Source organism: Wasmannia auropunctata, unplaced genomic scaffold (assembly GCF_000956235.1).
Source record: "Wasmannia auropunctata unplaced genomic scaffold, wasmannia.A_1.0 LD335978.1, whole genome shotgun sequence".
NCBI lineage: Eukaryota > Metazoa > Arthropoda > Insecta > Hymenoptera > Formicidae > Wasmannia > Wasmannia auropunctata.
The window spans coordinates 15,029-30,447 of NW_012026912.1; the positions used below are offsets into that span (position 1 = coordinate 15,029).

General features: G+C 41.9%; 1 protein-coding gene across 1 annotated transcript; it reads right to left on the reverse strand.

The window, feature by feature from the left end:
- Positions 1 to 4,221: 4,221 nt before the first annotated feature.
- LOC105454644 (zinc finger and BTB domain-containing protein 49-like) lies at positions 4,222 to 14,359 on the reverse strand. The gene is made up of 4 exons (XM_011697405.1): positions 13,061 to 14,359; positions 9,963 to 11,246; positions 9,287 to 9,788; positions 4,222 to 8,644 (listed from the first exon to the last, which is right to left on the reverse strand). Exons 1-3 carry the CDS (start codon positions 13,224 to 13,226, stop codon positions 9,349 to 9,351), a joined length of 1,890 nt encoding a protein of 629 aa, XP_011695707.1. The 5' UTR covers positions 13,227 to 14,359; the 3' UTR covers positions 4,222 to 8,644; positions 9,287 to 9,348.
- Positions 14,360 to 15,419: the final 1,060 nt, after the last annotated feature.

Here is a 15,419-nt window from a genome sequence, read left to right on the forward strand (position 1 = left end):
TATTAGCACTCTGGCCTTTTTAAAAATTCAATATAGCGGATCTAGAATCGCAATTAGAATGGACTGTCGTAAAAAAATTTTTAGAACAAATTTTAATTTCTAAAGCACAGGGGGCTAGAAAATTTTTCTACTTCCATAAATTAATGTTTTGGGGGTCGCTGAATACGAATCCGCAGTCATAATTATAAAACAATGGCGAATTCAATATACCAGACAAACTTAGCCAATCTTCAAATAACGCAAATTTTTTGCACAAGACTCACCAAACCGGAGTTTTTTTGGTCACCAATCATGGAATTTTCAGATATTAAAACAGAATTCGGGATGTCGAATGCAATATGGCGGGTGGAATATGACTAGTGCATTTCGCAACGTTCAAGTTGAAAATTTTTTTTGGTCAGTCAATGTATAGACATTGGTTTATTGGATTTTTTATTGCAAATTATCGATCTTTACTTAAAGTTCAAGGTTGTTGAGCCAATATGGTAGGTAAAATATGGAAATAATGGAATTTGCATTATTTGAAGTTAACCGGCATATTGGTTCGCTATTGTGAATTTTATAATTATGACTGCGGATTCGTATTCAGTGACCCCCAAAACATTAATTTATGGAAATAGAAAAATTTTCTAGCCCCCTTCAGTAACTAGTTTGTTCAAAAAATGTTTTGACGACAGTCCATTCTAGATTCTAAATTCGGCATATTGAATTTTCAAAAAGGCCAGAGTGCTAATGAAAGTAGACATGTATACCTACAATTTGAGCCCAAGAAGAAATTTTTTGGTTAAGCTGAATTTTGGACAGAGGGAGTGACCCGCTTGACAGAGAATGCTCCATATATATAAATTATATAACTTGTATAAATTAACATTTTTTTGGTTTTTCTTTTATAAATATTTAATATTTGCGTTTAATATTGCACTCTTGAATCTCCATGTTTTCAAATTTTTTTTATAAATTCATCAAATTCTTAACAATACATTTAATGAATGTAACATCGTAATGTACACATTTAGTTCGGAATGCCATTTAGAGCTTAATTTCATTCTTTTCAATTTTTTCCTAACGCCGTCCCTTTATTAAATTATTCAAATCAATTATTTTCGTGTTAAAGTTATTTCGCGGAAAAATAATGACCAAATTATCGAAACCCAGACATAAGCCCTCAAAAAGTCAGAGTCAAACCCGGAGAGGTGGCAACCTTATGTTTCTTCCAGTAAAATACGCATAAGATTCGCGGACGAGCCTAATAGTCGCGAAGTTCATCCTGTTAAGAAAAAGTCATTAACAACGTGTTCGAGTCCGTTTGTCTGTTTCCCATTCATTTTTAATTGCTCACTGCATTGCTCGTTTTGTTCTTGTTGATACGAAAAAAAAGATCCTTGTAGATCCAAGACTATATCGCGGTTCTGTCCATTCGCTTCCAACTATCAATTCTCTTTTTTTTTCTGTTTTTTTTTCCTTTATTTTTTCCCCTCTAAATCTTTGATCCCAAGACAGTGTTAATCTGAAATGGCAATCTTCCCAGCGTTTCTACAAAACTATACGATTTATCGAGTAAATATTTATAGATTTCGAAAGTATCATTAACTTAGCACTAATTCGCTAATCAAGTATATCGTACAATCACTAAATTATTGCTTTGTCGTACCTTGTATCACACTAATCTAAACCCTATTGTTTCTTTACGTGTTTTCTTCTATTTCTCTCTCTCTCTCTCTCTTTTATTTTTTTCCGAAAAGCCAGGTTTTAACGGTGATCATGCCTGCTTCTCTGTGAAGTTCGTCTACATACAGATGCGCACAGAAACGTTTTCATGTGTACCTTCTTAACATATTAACATACCATAACAGTTCTTCACTTCTCTCCCCCCCTCTCTCTCTCTTTCCTTCCTATTAATTAATATAATAAACTCAATAAATGTAATAATCGATAGAATCACTTGAAATTCTCTCGTCTCGTTACGTCTGCATTAGTTTTAGAAACGCGAAGCGAAAGAAAAAGAACACGTTCGGCACAAAACTGATGGTTGACGCAAAAGTAAAATTGTAGCAAGTACGTTACTTTGACGTTGAGGAAAGTCAACGTGCCAACGCGTTCATTATCAAATGAGAGTAATGACATCGCGCGAAAATACATTTTATTTTTCCGCGAAATGCGCAGCGAGCGTCGCGTTAATATAAAAATTCGGTTCAAACAGTGATGAATATATGTCGTCATCGTTAAATCGAGAACGAATAAAAATAATCGGTTCTCGAATTTCAGTGTGATTCGATCGATTAGTACATGTACATACATCTATATATATATATAGTTTTATATGTATATATATATATATATATATATATATATATATATAATGGATGCGCCTTGTCTCTATAAGTATTATATTTATATTTACGTGTACAATGCTTGTCACATTTTCGTTGTTCTTTTTTTATCTTCGATATATTAACATTCAGTTGGTTGAGTGAGTTATTCTCTCTATCGCTTACATATTGACGATTCTTATCACCTCGAAAAACGATATATTACTACGACTGTTAAATCCACCGCGCGCGCGGCATAGAAACGGTTTAGCAACTTGGTCCTCTTTAATTGGGAGTCTTTATATTAATGCGCGTCCATTCAGTTCCTTTCCATCATTCACGTATTATTGTTGCTTGCAGTTTTTTTTTCATTGAATGCCTCCTTTCTTTCCATTCGACTCAATCGCCCGTTATCATGAAAAAGTTTTTGAAGAATAGAGAGATAAATTAATACAAATATACGCGTAATTGATTTTGCTTAAAGTTACTGGCAAGATTGAGAAAAAGAAACGAGCAAATGTATCTTTTTCGCAATTAAGAATTTTAACTCTTATCTGGGCGACATTCGTCTACAACATCTGCTATAAAATTCGTGAAACAAACTTGTTTTCCTAGATGAATGTTCAGCTCAGTTACGAAACTCCGCACAATCTTTGGTTGTATAAAAACACATATATTTCTAGATATGAAATACAATTAATATCTAATATAATTAATAACATATTTTACTTTAATTATATATAAAATAATAACTTTACGCAATATCATATTTCTAAGTGACGTTGTCGCGTTTGACAATTTGTTTTGTTGCTCGAATAAGGATTAATCCGTATTGGAAGAGACGCCACATCCGTTTGTTTCGGAATAAAACGGAAATATGCCACGACGAGTGCGTGCGCCAATTGTAAAGTCACCGTCGGTTTCGCTCAGTTCCACGTCCGATATGCGCGATTCGGACAAGGAACTCTTCCCCTCTCGGACTTGAGAAACGTATGAGGCATGATCGTCCTGGGGCCTGGCTTAAATCATTTGTATATTTAAAAAATAGTAACGACCGCATTTATCTCGCGCTTATGAATATCAGTTCTGTGGCTTGCGATCTCACTCTCTCTGACAATTCGCCCCTCCCCCCTCCGCCTCCGTTATTAACGTGATGTCTTCTTCTCGCCCTCATTGAGTAAATCTCATTGAGTATAATCGCGTCGATAAATGTTCCGAGTTCGTGGCGAGATTTCGCGGATATCTTGCCAGTGTTGCCAGCAAAGGAGGAAAATCGTAGCAATTAAATTCAAACGGAAATGAAATCGCGAATAATTTGAGTAGCATTGTTTACTTTAACCAATTAATTTTTACTAATCGTTTACATGATTTTTACAAAGATAATGTAAAAGGAGCGATGAATATTATGTGTCCGACGTAAACAGACGGCAAGTCGATATCATTTCAAGAATGTGCCGAGAGTTTACTGCATAAAACGAGAAATTGTACTTTCCGTGAAACCGGAGATACGTGTACTATATCACACTTTGTCGCATTGGCAAGTTTCAAGTTGAAAAACTATTTTATTATACGCAAGGTGGCGCGAAATCGTGCCACGAAACATCGTTCCGCTTCTTGTCGCTCTCTTCTTCCTCGCGAGTACTAAAACTACTGTAAAGTGTGCCACGACGTTTCGCGTATCCCCGGCGGAACTCGCATGAGGGAACCCTGCAACTATATAGGGGCGGTCGTGGATCGTGTGCACATATACCCTCCTTTTGTTCCCCCCTCTCCTATTATTGACTACCGTTACGAATTACACTATTAATTATAGATTCGATTGACTGCCGAGTATTGTAATATAAGTATAACAGTATAAGAGACGCGTGTGTGCGTGCGTGCGTGCGTGCGTGTGTGTGTTGTGTGTGTGTGTGTCTGTGTGTGTGTGTGTCTACAGTTAATCTCAAATATTACGAAAAAACGTGGCCGAGCTGCAGAACTACGTGCGTGTTTTGTGATCTTCCCGTATAATGGGTCTAGAGATCTATCTACTTTCTTGCGGGACGACTTTGTATATAGTCGAGGCACGAAATGTGAATTTAGAACAAAATACGAGCGTTTAACGTTATAGAAACGAGTCCAGCAAAAATAAAGATTGTATTACGAGATACTTTCAAAACTTCTGGTGTGAAATTATTTCATCTCACGCGGATATATTCACTTTGCAATAAATGATAACGCGCTTTGATTTTTAATATGCATGTAATGCATATTAAAACCAGAGAAATATTTGGTTTACGTTTTTCAGCTCGGTTACTTTATGCTTTCACATCCGCGTCCTAATTTCGTTGCTGCTTGCAGTTCTCTAATTTTATTGGCAATGTTTTATTTTATTTCCCGTTGCTTCTCGTATCTTATTTTCACATTTCAATGCGTCTCGACGCTATCTGCCCGCGTCGCGTTCCCGAGAGGAAGAGAAAATGAGCCGTAAGTAGGAGACTTCCGGGAAAAAACCGCCGATCTCTCCTCCCGTTCGTTTTATCGCCGCGATTTTATGGCGGCGGCGTCAGCATCGAAAAATGCGATCGAGGTGTCTATATGCATTTACTTCTCTTGGTGTTGATACGTTTGTACTAACTAAAATCACCAAAGCCCTCCCTTTTATTCTTCCTCACGTTTACAACCGGGCGTTAATCTCGCTATAACGATAAGTGTACGTCGAGCCGCGCATTACGTTTCAATTAATTAAATACAATCAAACACACCGCTCCGCTTTATATCTTACACCAGTCGCTCTCGTAAAATTTCCCGTACCAAAATATCTCTAAGTTATATTAAAAACGCTTTAGACGGCACAAGGGGAGAGAAAGTAAGATAAAATATACGACGAGAAAGAATAAGCGTCGCTACCTCTTCACTTATACATGCGACCGCCTTAGGCAACTAAGATAAAAAGGATGTAATTCAAGCGCAACTTGTTGACTAGATCGTAAGTACTTTTTCTTCTCCCCTTAATTCCACCCTTCTGTTCCTCTCTCTCTCTCTTTCTCTTCTATTTTTGGTCATATCTTTGGTATAATGTTGTGGATTGCACCGTTCTATAAAATGCACTTGCGTGCGATCCACTTTTTTCATTCTTCTTGCTCGAGGTTTTCACGCGAAAATACCTTCCAGCAATGGTATTATCTCCCTCAATATATCCAGTTTTAGTATGTCTTATATATATACACTGGTTACACGAGACGTTTTATTATATTGCTTTAAAAGATGGAGGATTTGCGTCCCTTCATAGTCCTCATAGCCGACGTCGCATTGACTAGATATGACAAATAAAATTACGAAATAAATAAATTAAATAACTATTTATAATTAATCTCCATTCGATTTCTTAAGTTCTACGCGCATAAATAATATATAAATTATAAATAATATATAACGCAATAAAAAGTTGATCCATACAAAGGAACTTCGTTCATATGATCACAATGTCGTTCGTAGGAACTTTGATATACAAAAAGTGGGATAAGAAAAAAACTTATTTAGAAAATAATCTCGCAACTCCGTTACATTTTAACTAAAAATTCAAGATAAAATAATTAATAAATATCTTAGAAATATAATAAAATCTCTAGGATAGGAACGTTTATGAACGGTGCCACTTGTGCCGGCTAAAGAGATCACGAGACCGCGATACTCTTTGCGGATTCTGTTCTCGACGCGGATTTTCGCAGTACCGGAAAGAAGCATTGATAAATTTCGATAAAACGTCGCAATTGACCGCGATCTTGTTCGCGCTTTTAACAACCGAGGAAATGATGTGTTCCATAATTCAGGGGAGCAGTACGACCGACCCTTTTGCCACCGAATGGTCATTTCTGCATTCAACAGGTGGCCCAGTTTACGTGAAATGTTGATGAAAACTTTCCGCGAGCATCCGCGTGCGTTACGCTAAAGATCCCGACGAAAATCGACGTGCAGAAGAGAGCGCATTTAAATGCACAAGAGATCTCGCTCTGCAGGTGCGAGAATTATACATTTGGAACAACCTTGAATTAATGTAAAATATATGCAGAGCAATAATTCGGTTTGCCTAAATGTATCACCGATTTCTAATTCTAATTATGTCTCGAGTGATCGTCCTCCTGGTAAATGAAATTAAAACGGATATCTTTTTTTTTACGAACCCTTCTTTTCTCTCGGAAGAGAACAATCGAGCGTGTCTTTATCGTCGAGCCAAGATGGATGAAAAAAGTGAGCTCTTATAAGCTATACGTGAGAGAAAGATATTGCACTACTTCTCGTCTACGATCGACTTTATCGCTGCTCATTCCGAGAGCATCTCGATTCGTCGGTTTTTACGAATTCACGGAGTGAGATGCATCCGCGATGTTTTCGTATCGATCTTCGACAAGAAGACGCCCAAACATATTGAAATATTGATATCACTCTATGTTGAAGCATCTTCACGGCAGACTTACCTAAAATGACTAGCAAATCAAAATACAGATCTTCTCACCGGTGTGGAAAAGAAGTTTCTCTGTGCGCACTAAAAAGATCTCTCAACGGTCAAAATTGTGCGAGCAAATCCTACAATTTCAAGTACATATGCTAATACTGCTTATTAGGGAACGGCCCTTTGGAGAAATCACAAGCACGGTTCTACTGAGAAATTGAAGGGGGTGCATTTTACATGAAAACTTCATCGAAAAACTTTATCGTTCCTCGGCAGCGATTGAAAAACTAAAGGTCAGTTTCAAGTTTGACTTTAGTTTAATCGATTCTTCATCCGTTCCAATTTTAATATTAAAGAAAGACAAAGAATCGCTTAAATTAGGGTCAGTCTAGTGAAGCAAACTGTGACATTAACGAAACCGTCCAATATCGGATAAAAGTGACACAGTAAAAAAAAATAGTTTCAAAAAAAGGAATGCAAAGTCTACCTTTAGTCCAATAAAATATAAAAACATTACGTGTATCTGTCACTGAATCGACAATACAGTATGCAATACTAAGGTACTTGAATTTGACATAGTCGCGATCATCTCTTAACATTTTTGAACTTTCGAAAATAGTCAAATTCTAATAGTCTCTCTTTACCTCGCATTCATATCATTATTTCCACGTATCACCTTCATTTAGCTTTTCAATTCTCGTTTATTTATTCAACAACGATATTCATTCGTCGAGAATCCGTGCGGAAATTCACGAAGCTCTTCTCTCCTTTCCCCTTTGCATCGAGGGGGAGAGAAAAATCGGAGAAAAAACGATTCTAAGAATAGTGCATGGAATGTGCGCGGAAAAAGAAGTGGCGCGCGGTGAAATATTCAGAGAAACTCCTCTTCCCGCGAGAGAGGAAGAGACGAGCGCGAGATCCAGAGACGCCGATATGTCAATTACCTTCGTCGTCCTCGTTCCCGCGCGCAGCCGAGATTTTCGCCCGTCCGCGACGTTTAAGCCGGCGAGTAAATCGAATCACTTTGCGCTTACCGGGAGATACCAGTTGAAATTGGATGTTACCGGTGCGATTCGACGTTTGATCGTCGTCTATGATGCACAAAAGAACCTCGAGGCTCATCCTCTCGACAGCGGTAGCAAGTCATTAGCCCATTCTGCAATTTCGCAGCAAAATCTTATCGACTAATTGGAAGCTCTCCCTTTCCCCCTTTCACGCGCTCCCTGATCCAATCTGACCCGGGATTAGTAGAGAACAGAACTCTTACGACAAGCTTTCCGAGGTACCTGAATCCAAAAACGCGATTAATCGTGCTAACAATCTTTCGCAAAAAAAATTTTTGTTTTTTCGACAAGAAAGACAAAAAGTCAAAAGACTTTAATAGATTGACAGATAAAAATTAGAGAGACTTTAAATTCGAAGCATTGGTTTCAAGTATTAGAGCAATGATACTTAACAAACAGTCGAATGAAAGTTGAATGGAGACTGCTTGTGTAGCGTTGCAATACTTTTTCAAATTAGGCGAATATCCAAAAATTGACGTTAAATTCGAGCTCGAGCTTTGCAAGCGTGAGCTGTGTTTCTTTTTTTCTTTTTTTTTTTTTTGTTGAGTTCCGCGGCGAGGACAAAGGGAACGTGAGGACTTGCTGCCGTAATCGAGCGCAACGATAGACCCGACCGACTCGAATTCCGTGTGAAACAATCGAAACCAATCGCATCCGCATTGGCGATGAGAGGCCAGCAGCGATGGCTTCCCGTACATCCGTTCGTCTTCCGTCCTTTTTTTTCCTCTTGGTCCATAGAGCAAAAGTACTGTCTACGCAGCACAAACTATTTCTTTTTTTTTCTACCAGTCTACGTGATGACGCCACTGTAATCTTCTGTTTACGTCGTGCACGACCGGCTGCAAATTGCGGATTGATCGGTTAGCACGGCGCGCTTTATTTCGGGCGCGCTGTTATAGGTCTAAATGTGAGAATGGCCGTGATCGATCGCGATGTGATATGTCAGCAAATTTAAGTTCCCCCTCGTGCCATTGTACAATATTAGACTGTGTCGCAAATGTAGTTAAGCGAAGCGATCGTTCGGTGTCAGCCGACTATTATTTCCCACAAAACAATCGACAGAAATCGAGAGGGTAACCACTCAGAAAATAGATGTACACCTGGACTTCTTCTGACTTCAAGACTTCACCAGAGTTCATGGACTTTATTGGACTACATCGGAATTCATCGAACTTCATCAGACTTCGTTTCACCGGACTTCACTGGACTTTTATGGACATGGTTGCCACCTTTCGGGTTTTCGCGTGAAAACACCGGCGAAATTTTCCAATAAATTTACATTGCACATCCAGCACAATACCACTTTCAAGATGGCAACCATGGTCGTAAACTTTATCAGACTACGTCGGACTTCAAGGAATTCTGACAGGTTGTACACCGGAATTCAAGAGGGGCTACCCCCTCGACAGAAATTGATTTTTATCAATCTTCGAAGAAAAAGAAGAAAACTTAAAATATCGTGAGTTGATCGAAAGACCTACCTGATCGCTGCCGCTTACCGCGGCGTCGCCGGTACATCGGGTACATCCTGATCCCGGCTTGCTTATGGCGGCGAGTCGACGTCGTTGTTGGTCTCGTCGCTGTCGCGCTGGCACGCCGACTCCAGGTGCTTGTTCAAGTACGACTTGAGGGCAAACGATTTGTGGCACTTGGGGCACTCGTAATTCTTGTCCGCCGAGTGCGTCTGCATGTGCGCCCGCAGATTCGAGCGATCGGCGAACGCCTTGCCGCAATGAGCGCATCCGTACGGCTTCTCGCCGGTGTGGCTGCGCAGGTGACCCTGTAGCAACCAGGGCCGCGAGAACATCTTGCCGCATACGCCGCAGCTGTGCGTGAGCTTGTGCGTGAGCACGTGCATCGCCAGGGCGGGCATGCTGACGTACGCCTTGCCGCAGTGGATGCACTTCTTGGCCGATTGCGAATCGATGCTGCGATGCGTCTGCTTGTGCCGCGACAGATTCGACGAGGTCGCGTACTGCTTGCCTGGAAGAGAAGGGAAACGCGCGGGTTGACAGGGAATTGACAGGAGCTAGTAATTCGTTTAATATTCGCGAAGGCGCGTTCTAGATTATCTTGACGGTATATTCGTCGATCCGAATTAATCCCATAAATTTATTAAGATATAAGATGTAATATTAATTAATTAACGCTACTCACCGCACTCGCAACATACGTAACGACCGGTTTTAGAGGTCTCGGGCGCTTCGATCGGTTCGGTGTCCTGATTCTTCTGCACGGCAGGCGCCTTCTTGTTCTTCGACCTACCGTCCGAGACGAGCAACGTGTCGTACGTGTAACTGGCCGGTTTCACTCCCTCCGTTTGCTCCGTGATAGTCTGCACCTCCTTGTCCCTCTGCGTCGGTTGTGAGTTTGGGTTACTGTTTTCGATGTCACTGCTGCACTCGGAGGTCGGCGGTGTCAGCGGCGGTGTCGTTTCGATCTGTTGTTGCTGTTGCAACGGCTGTTGCTGAAGCTGCGGTTGCTGCTGTTGCTGCTGCTGATGCTGCTGCTGCTGCTGCTGCTGTAGCGGCAGCTGATGCTGCGGCTGTTGAGCGACAATTGACGTGCACGGTATGGTGGATGTACTGTACGTCAGCAGGATCTCTTGTACCGGTGACAAGGGTATGAAAACGCTGCCCGGGGATGGCACAATGGTGGACTCGTAAATAATACTGGCGGCCGCGGGCTGTTGCTGTTGCTGATGATGACTGTAGATGGTCGAGCCGGCCAGATCGATTGTGTTCACTTGATAGATCGGTTGTTCGGCCGGCTGATAGACCGTCATCTCCTGGACGTCGCTCGCCGGCGCCTCGATTACGCTTTGAGGACCGATCGCGACGCTCGGCGGTGGTAACGGGGGTAACGATCGGGAGAGCTCTAGGAGATCGTGCGCCGCCTCCGTTTCCGCCGCGGAGCGATCTTTAAACATGGACGACACTTGACCGGACATGGACATGCCACAGGATGGGGTAACCAATCGTATCCTAGAATCAGGTGTTCTCGAGTGCTCCGGATCCTCCAGATGATAGGACGTCGACGTGCTGGACGGCGGAGACGGTTTTTCGATGGATGTTGGATGGTGCAGCGTCGCGATAGACGTCGTCGTGGTGTCGTCGAGTCTCTCGGGAGCCGTTCGCACGTCCAACGGAGGTAAAGACGTCACCGTCGTCGTCGTTGTAGTTTCCTTGACGGGAGAGACGATCGTTTCTGCCGGAGATAGAGTCGTCAGGGACGTCGTCGTGATGCACGTGATCACGCTCGTCTCCATTCGTGTCGTCATCGAGTAGTCCGTCGCGGGTGCCGTCGTGATGACGGATGACGGGGCTGTTGTCGCGACAGTCGTGTCTACGTCGCTCGGTGGTTGTTCCTTCGAGGGGTCTGCTTCGGCCACGGCGGAAGTCGCGACGGCCGTTGTGTCCTTTGGTTGCGTGTCGCGACATTCTGAGAGATAAGATCATAAAGATTAACGCTTCATTTGCGTACATAATTGTTCCAATCAGACTACACCTCATGACAGAATAAAAAGAAAAAATGAATAAATTTGCTACAAATAAGCTTATATTATTGCAAAATGTTTTTACTGTCTTATATACCGTATGAACAACGTGCGAACTGGTTTCTCTGCTTTCATTTGACTTTTTAATCGAGATTTAACGACACCGTAGGCTTTTAAATGGGATACCAAAGAAGAGTATCCGATTCTCGTTACCGGCGTGATAGCAAAGAGTGTCGAACCTTGACGGTGGTAGGAGGAAGTGCAGCGATAAACGGATGATAGAGGGGAGGGAGGGGGAAGATGTGGGCTGTGCACAGTACGGATTGCGAAGGCAGGGGTAGTGGGATTATGACGGCAAATATGTTAGAAACGAGGTCAAAGGGGATGGGAGTAAAGAACCAAGAAGGTCTCCTAGACTAAGCGGATATAAAATTTCACGATAACTCGGTTATGAAAGTGCACGTTTCGTTTTAAAAGCGACCGACTTCTCTTACCGTCAGACCGATCTGTTTTATTATTTCGTCGTTGTTTCTGCACGTTTCGCGAGCAGAATGAATTTTTACTGTGATCACGAAAAGTTTTGCTGTTCGCGAAAGGATCGACAGCTATGAATATTATACAAATGTAGGTGTCCCGCCTTCCATGCTGTATTATTTTTATTTGCGCAGTAAAAAGTCGGATATCAACTTCGGATATGAAAATTTTTGTTGTGAGTTGCAGAATTGCGAAAATATTCCCACATGAATTATTTATTAAGATATAGATGTTACAAATTTTGTATAACAGAATATATACATTTATATATATACGTATATACATATAACAAAACAATTTTGCTCCATTTTTATTTCTCTTTCTACAAATAATTAAAAACTGAAAAAGAATAAATGAAGAATAAAAAAGAGAGAAAATTACAATATATTTATAATTTTATAATTTCGTAATTACATATCCCAAAGTTAATATATTTCAGAATACTTAATTTGAAAGTGTCACATTTTTCACATGTTCATATATTTCATATCTTTAATACAGGAAACATCGATTTTAATAATTACTACGCGAATACCATCAAACACTGTCCAATAAAATGTTCGATAAAAGATATTCGTTATTTTTTAAACGTTTCGGCGAACACGATTTCGGTCAATTATTCATAGCGCGAACGTTTGAAACTCTCTTGTCTCTTTGTGACGAGATGCTATAAACGCGCATCGCCATTACGATGATTCTGAGCGCCTCCTTTGTAACTGCATTTACTGTCTCGGCAAGTTTCGCATACCATTTTCGCCGTTCACACGAGAGGCGGATGCGCCGTACAAGTAATAACGCCACGGAGAATTCCGACAATTAAGGTCGTTTTGTTGCGACCAGGTAACGCATTGTCGGGAATTACGCGGTGCGCAGCGGCGTGTGTGCCATTATCACTTGATAATTCGATATAAACGCGTATGGGGCCGACGCTACGCGCCGAAGTGAAAATAATAAAGTGCTGCTAAAGCGCTGAAATAATTACAAATAAAATAAAAAGAGCTATCGCGTTTTTTAAATTATTATTCAGAAGAATATTTTATCCATATGTTATGTTTTGTTATATTATTTACATAATATCTATAAGATCTATAAGATCTCATTTCGACGTTGCCAAGTTTAAAATTATTTTTGCGCTCTGTTTGGTATTGATCGATCACTCGACTTATGAAAATATAATTATTCCAACGATCGCAAATTCCCGGCGATACGGCGAAGTGTAGCGTACCTTGTGCAACAGGGGGTGTAACGCACCCCTCTACGGGCGAAACGGGCAGCTGCATGGTGGTTGGCGATGGCGTGCTCCTTCCGCGGCCCCAGTTCTCGAATCCTCTGGCAACGCTGGTTATGTACTTGTTGCACAGGGCCTTCTTTACCATATAGCACCGCGGCATCTTGGTTGATCGTTCTCTTCCCAACGGGATTAATATCGAAGTATCGCTCTAAGATCACCAAACAACGTAAGGTAAACAACCCTCTTGAGCCACGGCTATCCTTCCCTCCTCGGTCCTTCGGTGTAACAGCGTATTTTATTGCGAGGCGGGCGCGTTACTTGCGCCACGATCAAGAAGTATCGATCACGATTATATATCGCGCAAATCTCCTTCGCAAAAGTCGCGGCTCCTCGTCGGACAAAACGATGCACTACAATATACCGTTCGATATAACCGTTTAACCGTCTTGCTGCTCGTTTTCGTGAAAAACGCTGGATTTATCCTTCTGACGATTAACGCGGAGATTTCACCAGGTCACACGATCTCTCGATTGATGCTTCAACTGTTTGTCTCACTTGCGCGCTTACTCTCAGATATCCTGAGACACGACATGGTCGTCTCGCATCGGTCTATTGTGGTGAGCCGACTGTCCCAATCAGAGTGTCTTCCACTCGAAATTTCTTTCTCTAATAGCCAAAATGAAAGAGAGCGAGGACAACTCTCTCCTTGGGGGAAGATAAAACGCTCAATTCGAGGTGGCTATCTTGGCGATATCGCTTGATTTAATCCTAGACGTCGTTGCACGATTATTAAATAGGACTCTGCGTATAAACTTATAAATATTTTTTTGTATAACTATATACAGGGATGAGAGAGTGAGCGTGTACGATCGCGATGTCTATATGCGCGTGTATACATTTATATTAAAATATCTCTTAAGTGAAGCGAGGAGCTGGGAGGAGCTCTCGATCGTGTGTGTAGCGATCGAGTTCGAGTGAGGGGAATAGCGGTGGCATCAGGGATGGCCTTCTGGATGATTTCCTAAACGCGATCAGAGGGGGCGAGATTATGGGAGGGTGGCGGAAAGCGTATGCAGCTTGCCTTTGCTTTGTTCCTCGAGATTACCTTGTTTGTAGTATTGCTTTCGTTGTATATTCACGGGTGGAAGATTTACATGCTCTCTATGGCGCCGGCCTCATGCCCGCCGCGTTCTATCTTGTCGTTCGCAAAACATACGCATAAGCGCGTCTACGTGCGCGTTCTATCCATCTAGCTTATCTCTCTTCTCTCCTCTCCTCTCTCTCTCTCTCTCTCTCTCTCTCTCTCTCGCTCTTTCACTGTTTTTCTCTTTTTCTCTTTTTCTCTCTTCCTCCGTTTTACCGCCGCAGATTCGTTATCCTGCGTTGTTTCCGGCAATACATGCGTCGCCGGGAATGCGCGAATCCACGTCGAAGCTTCCGTCGCTCCGGTTCCGCGAGATACACTCGCGAACTGTTCACTCGCCCGGCTGTTCCAGGTGATATCTCGTCACACCGATTCCCGATGACGTCGCTGCTCTGGGACGCGCCTGTCTCGATGACGACATCCTCATCGTGACGAAATCCGAAGCCTCTGAGACTGACGGACGTCTGAACTTCTCTGCGAATTGACTGTGAACGATGTGTGCGAGTTTCTGAGCGAGAGAAAATCTCAGTTTGATTATCGAAATCGAGAAATGCGATTTAAAAAACGATTGCCCGTTTCCTTGTGGATAAAATCGGGCCGGTTTGTCTTCGTCAAATAGTTCTCTAGCCGACGACGACTCTGCTATTCACAGTAAACGATTTCAAGAACCTCGATACGAATAGTTGAGTTTCTATAAGGAGTTGGTCCTTTGAATTATCCCGGCGAGCGTCATTAGTTTCCTTTGAATCGCAGGAAACGGATATTGTACTTTGAGGATGAAAGAGGAGCTTTTTGGCGCGCGTCTGGTCTTTCTCAATGTCTTCTTCTTGACTCATAAAGAGCGGAAGTCTCACAGGATAAATCCTAATTTTCTCACGATCCAATATATTTCGATCAAACGAACACTATTAAGCTCGCTCAAAATTAGACACTCGGTGATAAAAATCGTACGATATCAGTCATCATTAAAATTTCTCTTGCCTCTTTCTTTCTCTTTTTTGAAATCCAAACTTGAGTCTTGAACTATTCCCCTTCCGGAGCTTCCAGTTTGTCAGTCTCGCCGTATTTCCATCCTCGCCTTCTTCGTCCGCGTTTCCGGGGGTGGTCGGAGCACGATCGGTCGAAAGCGCGGCGTTCCGATATGCGATTCGACGATTCCTCGCAAGCGGCGTTACCTCCGTTTTTCGGAAAACAAGCTCTCCTTCGACT

What these genes read in the sequence shown, in the direction of transcription:
- LOC105454644 (XM_011697405.1), bottom strand. Translation starts at nt 13,226, where the DNA reads ATGCCGCGGTGCTATATGGTAAAGAAGGCCCTGTGCAACAAGTACATA. An exon ending in TACACCCCCTGTTGCACAAG is followed by an intron (nt 11,247 to 13,060) that starts GTACGCTACACT and finishes CTTATCTCTCAG; the next exon opens with AATGTCGCGACACGCAACCA. An exon ending in TTACGTATGTTGCGAGTGCG is followed by an intron (nt 9,789 to 9,962) that starts GTGAGTAGCGTT and finishes CTTCTCTTCCAG; the next exon opens with GCAAGCAGTACGCGACCTCG.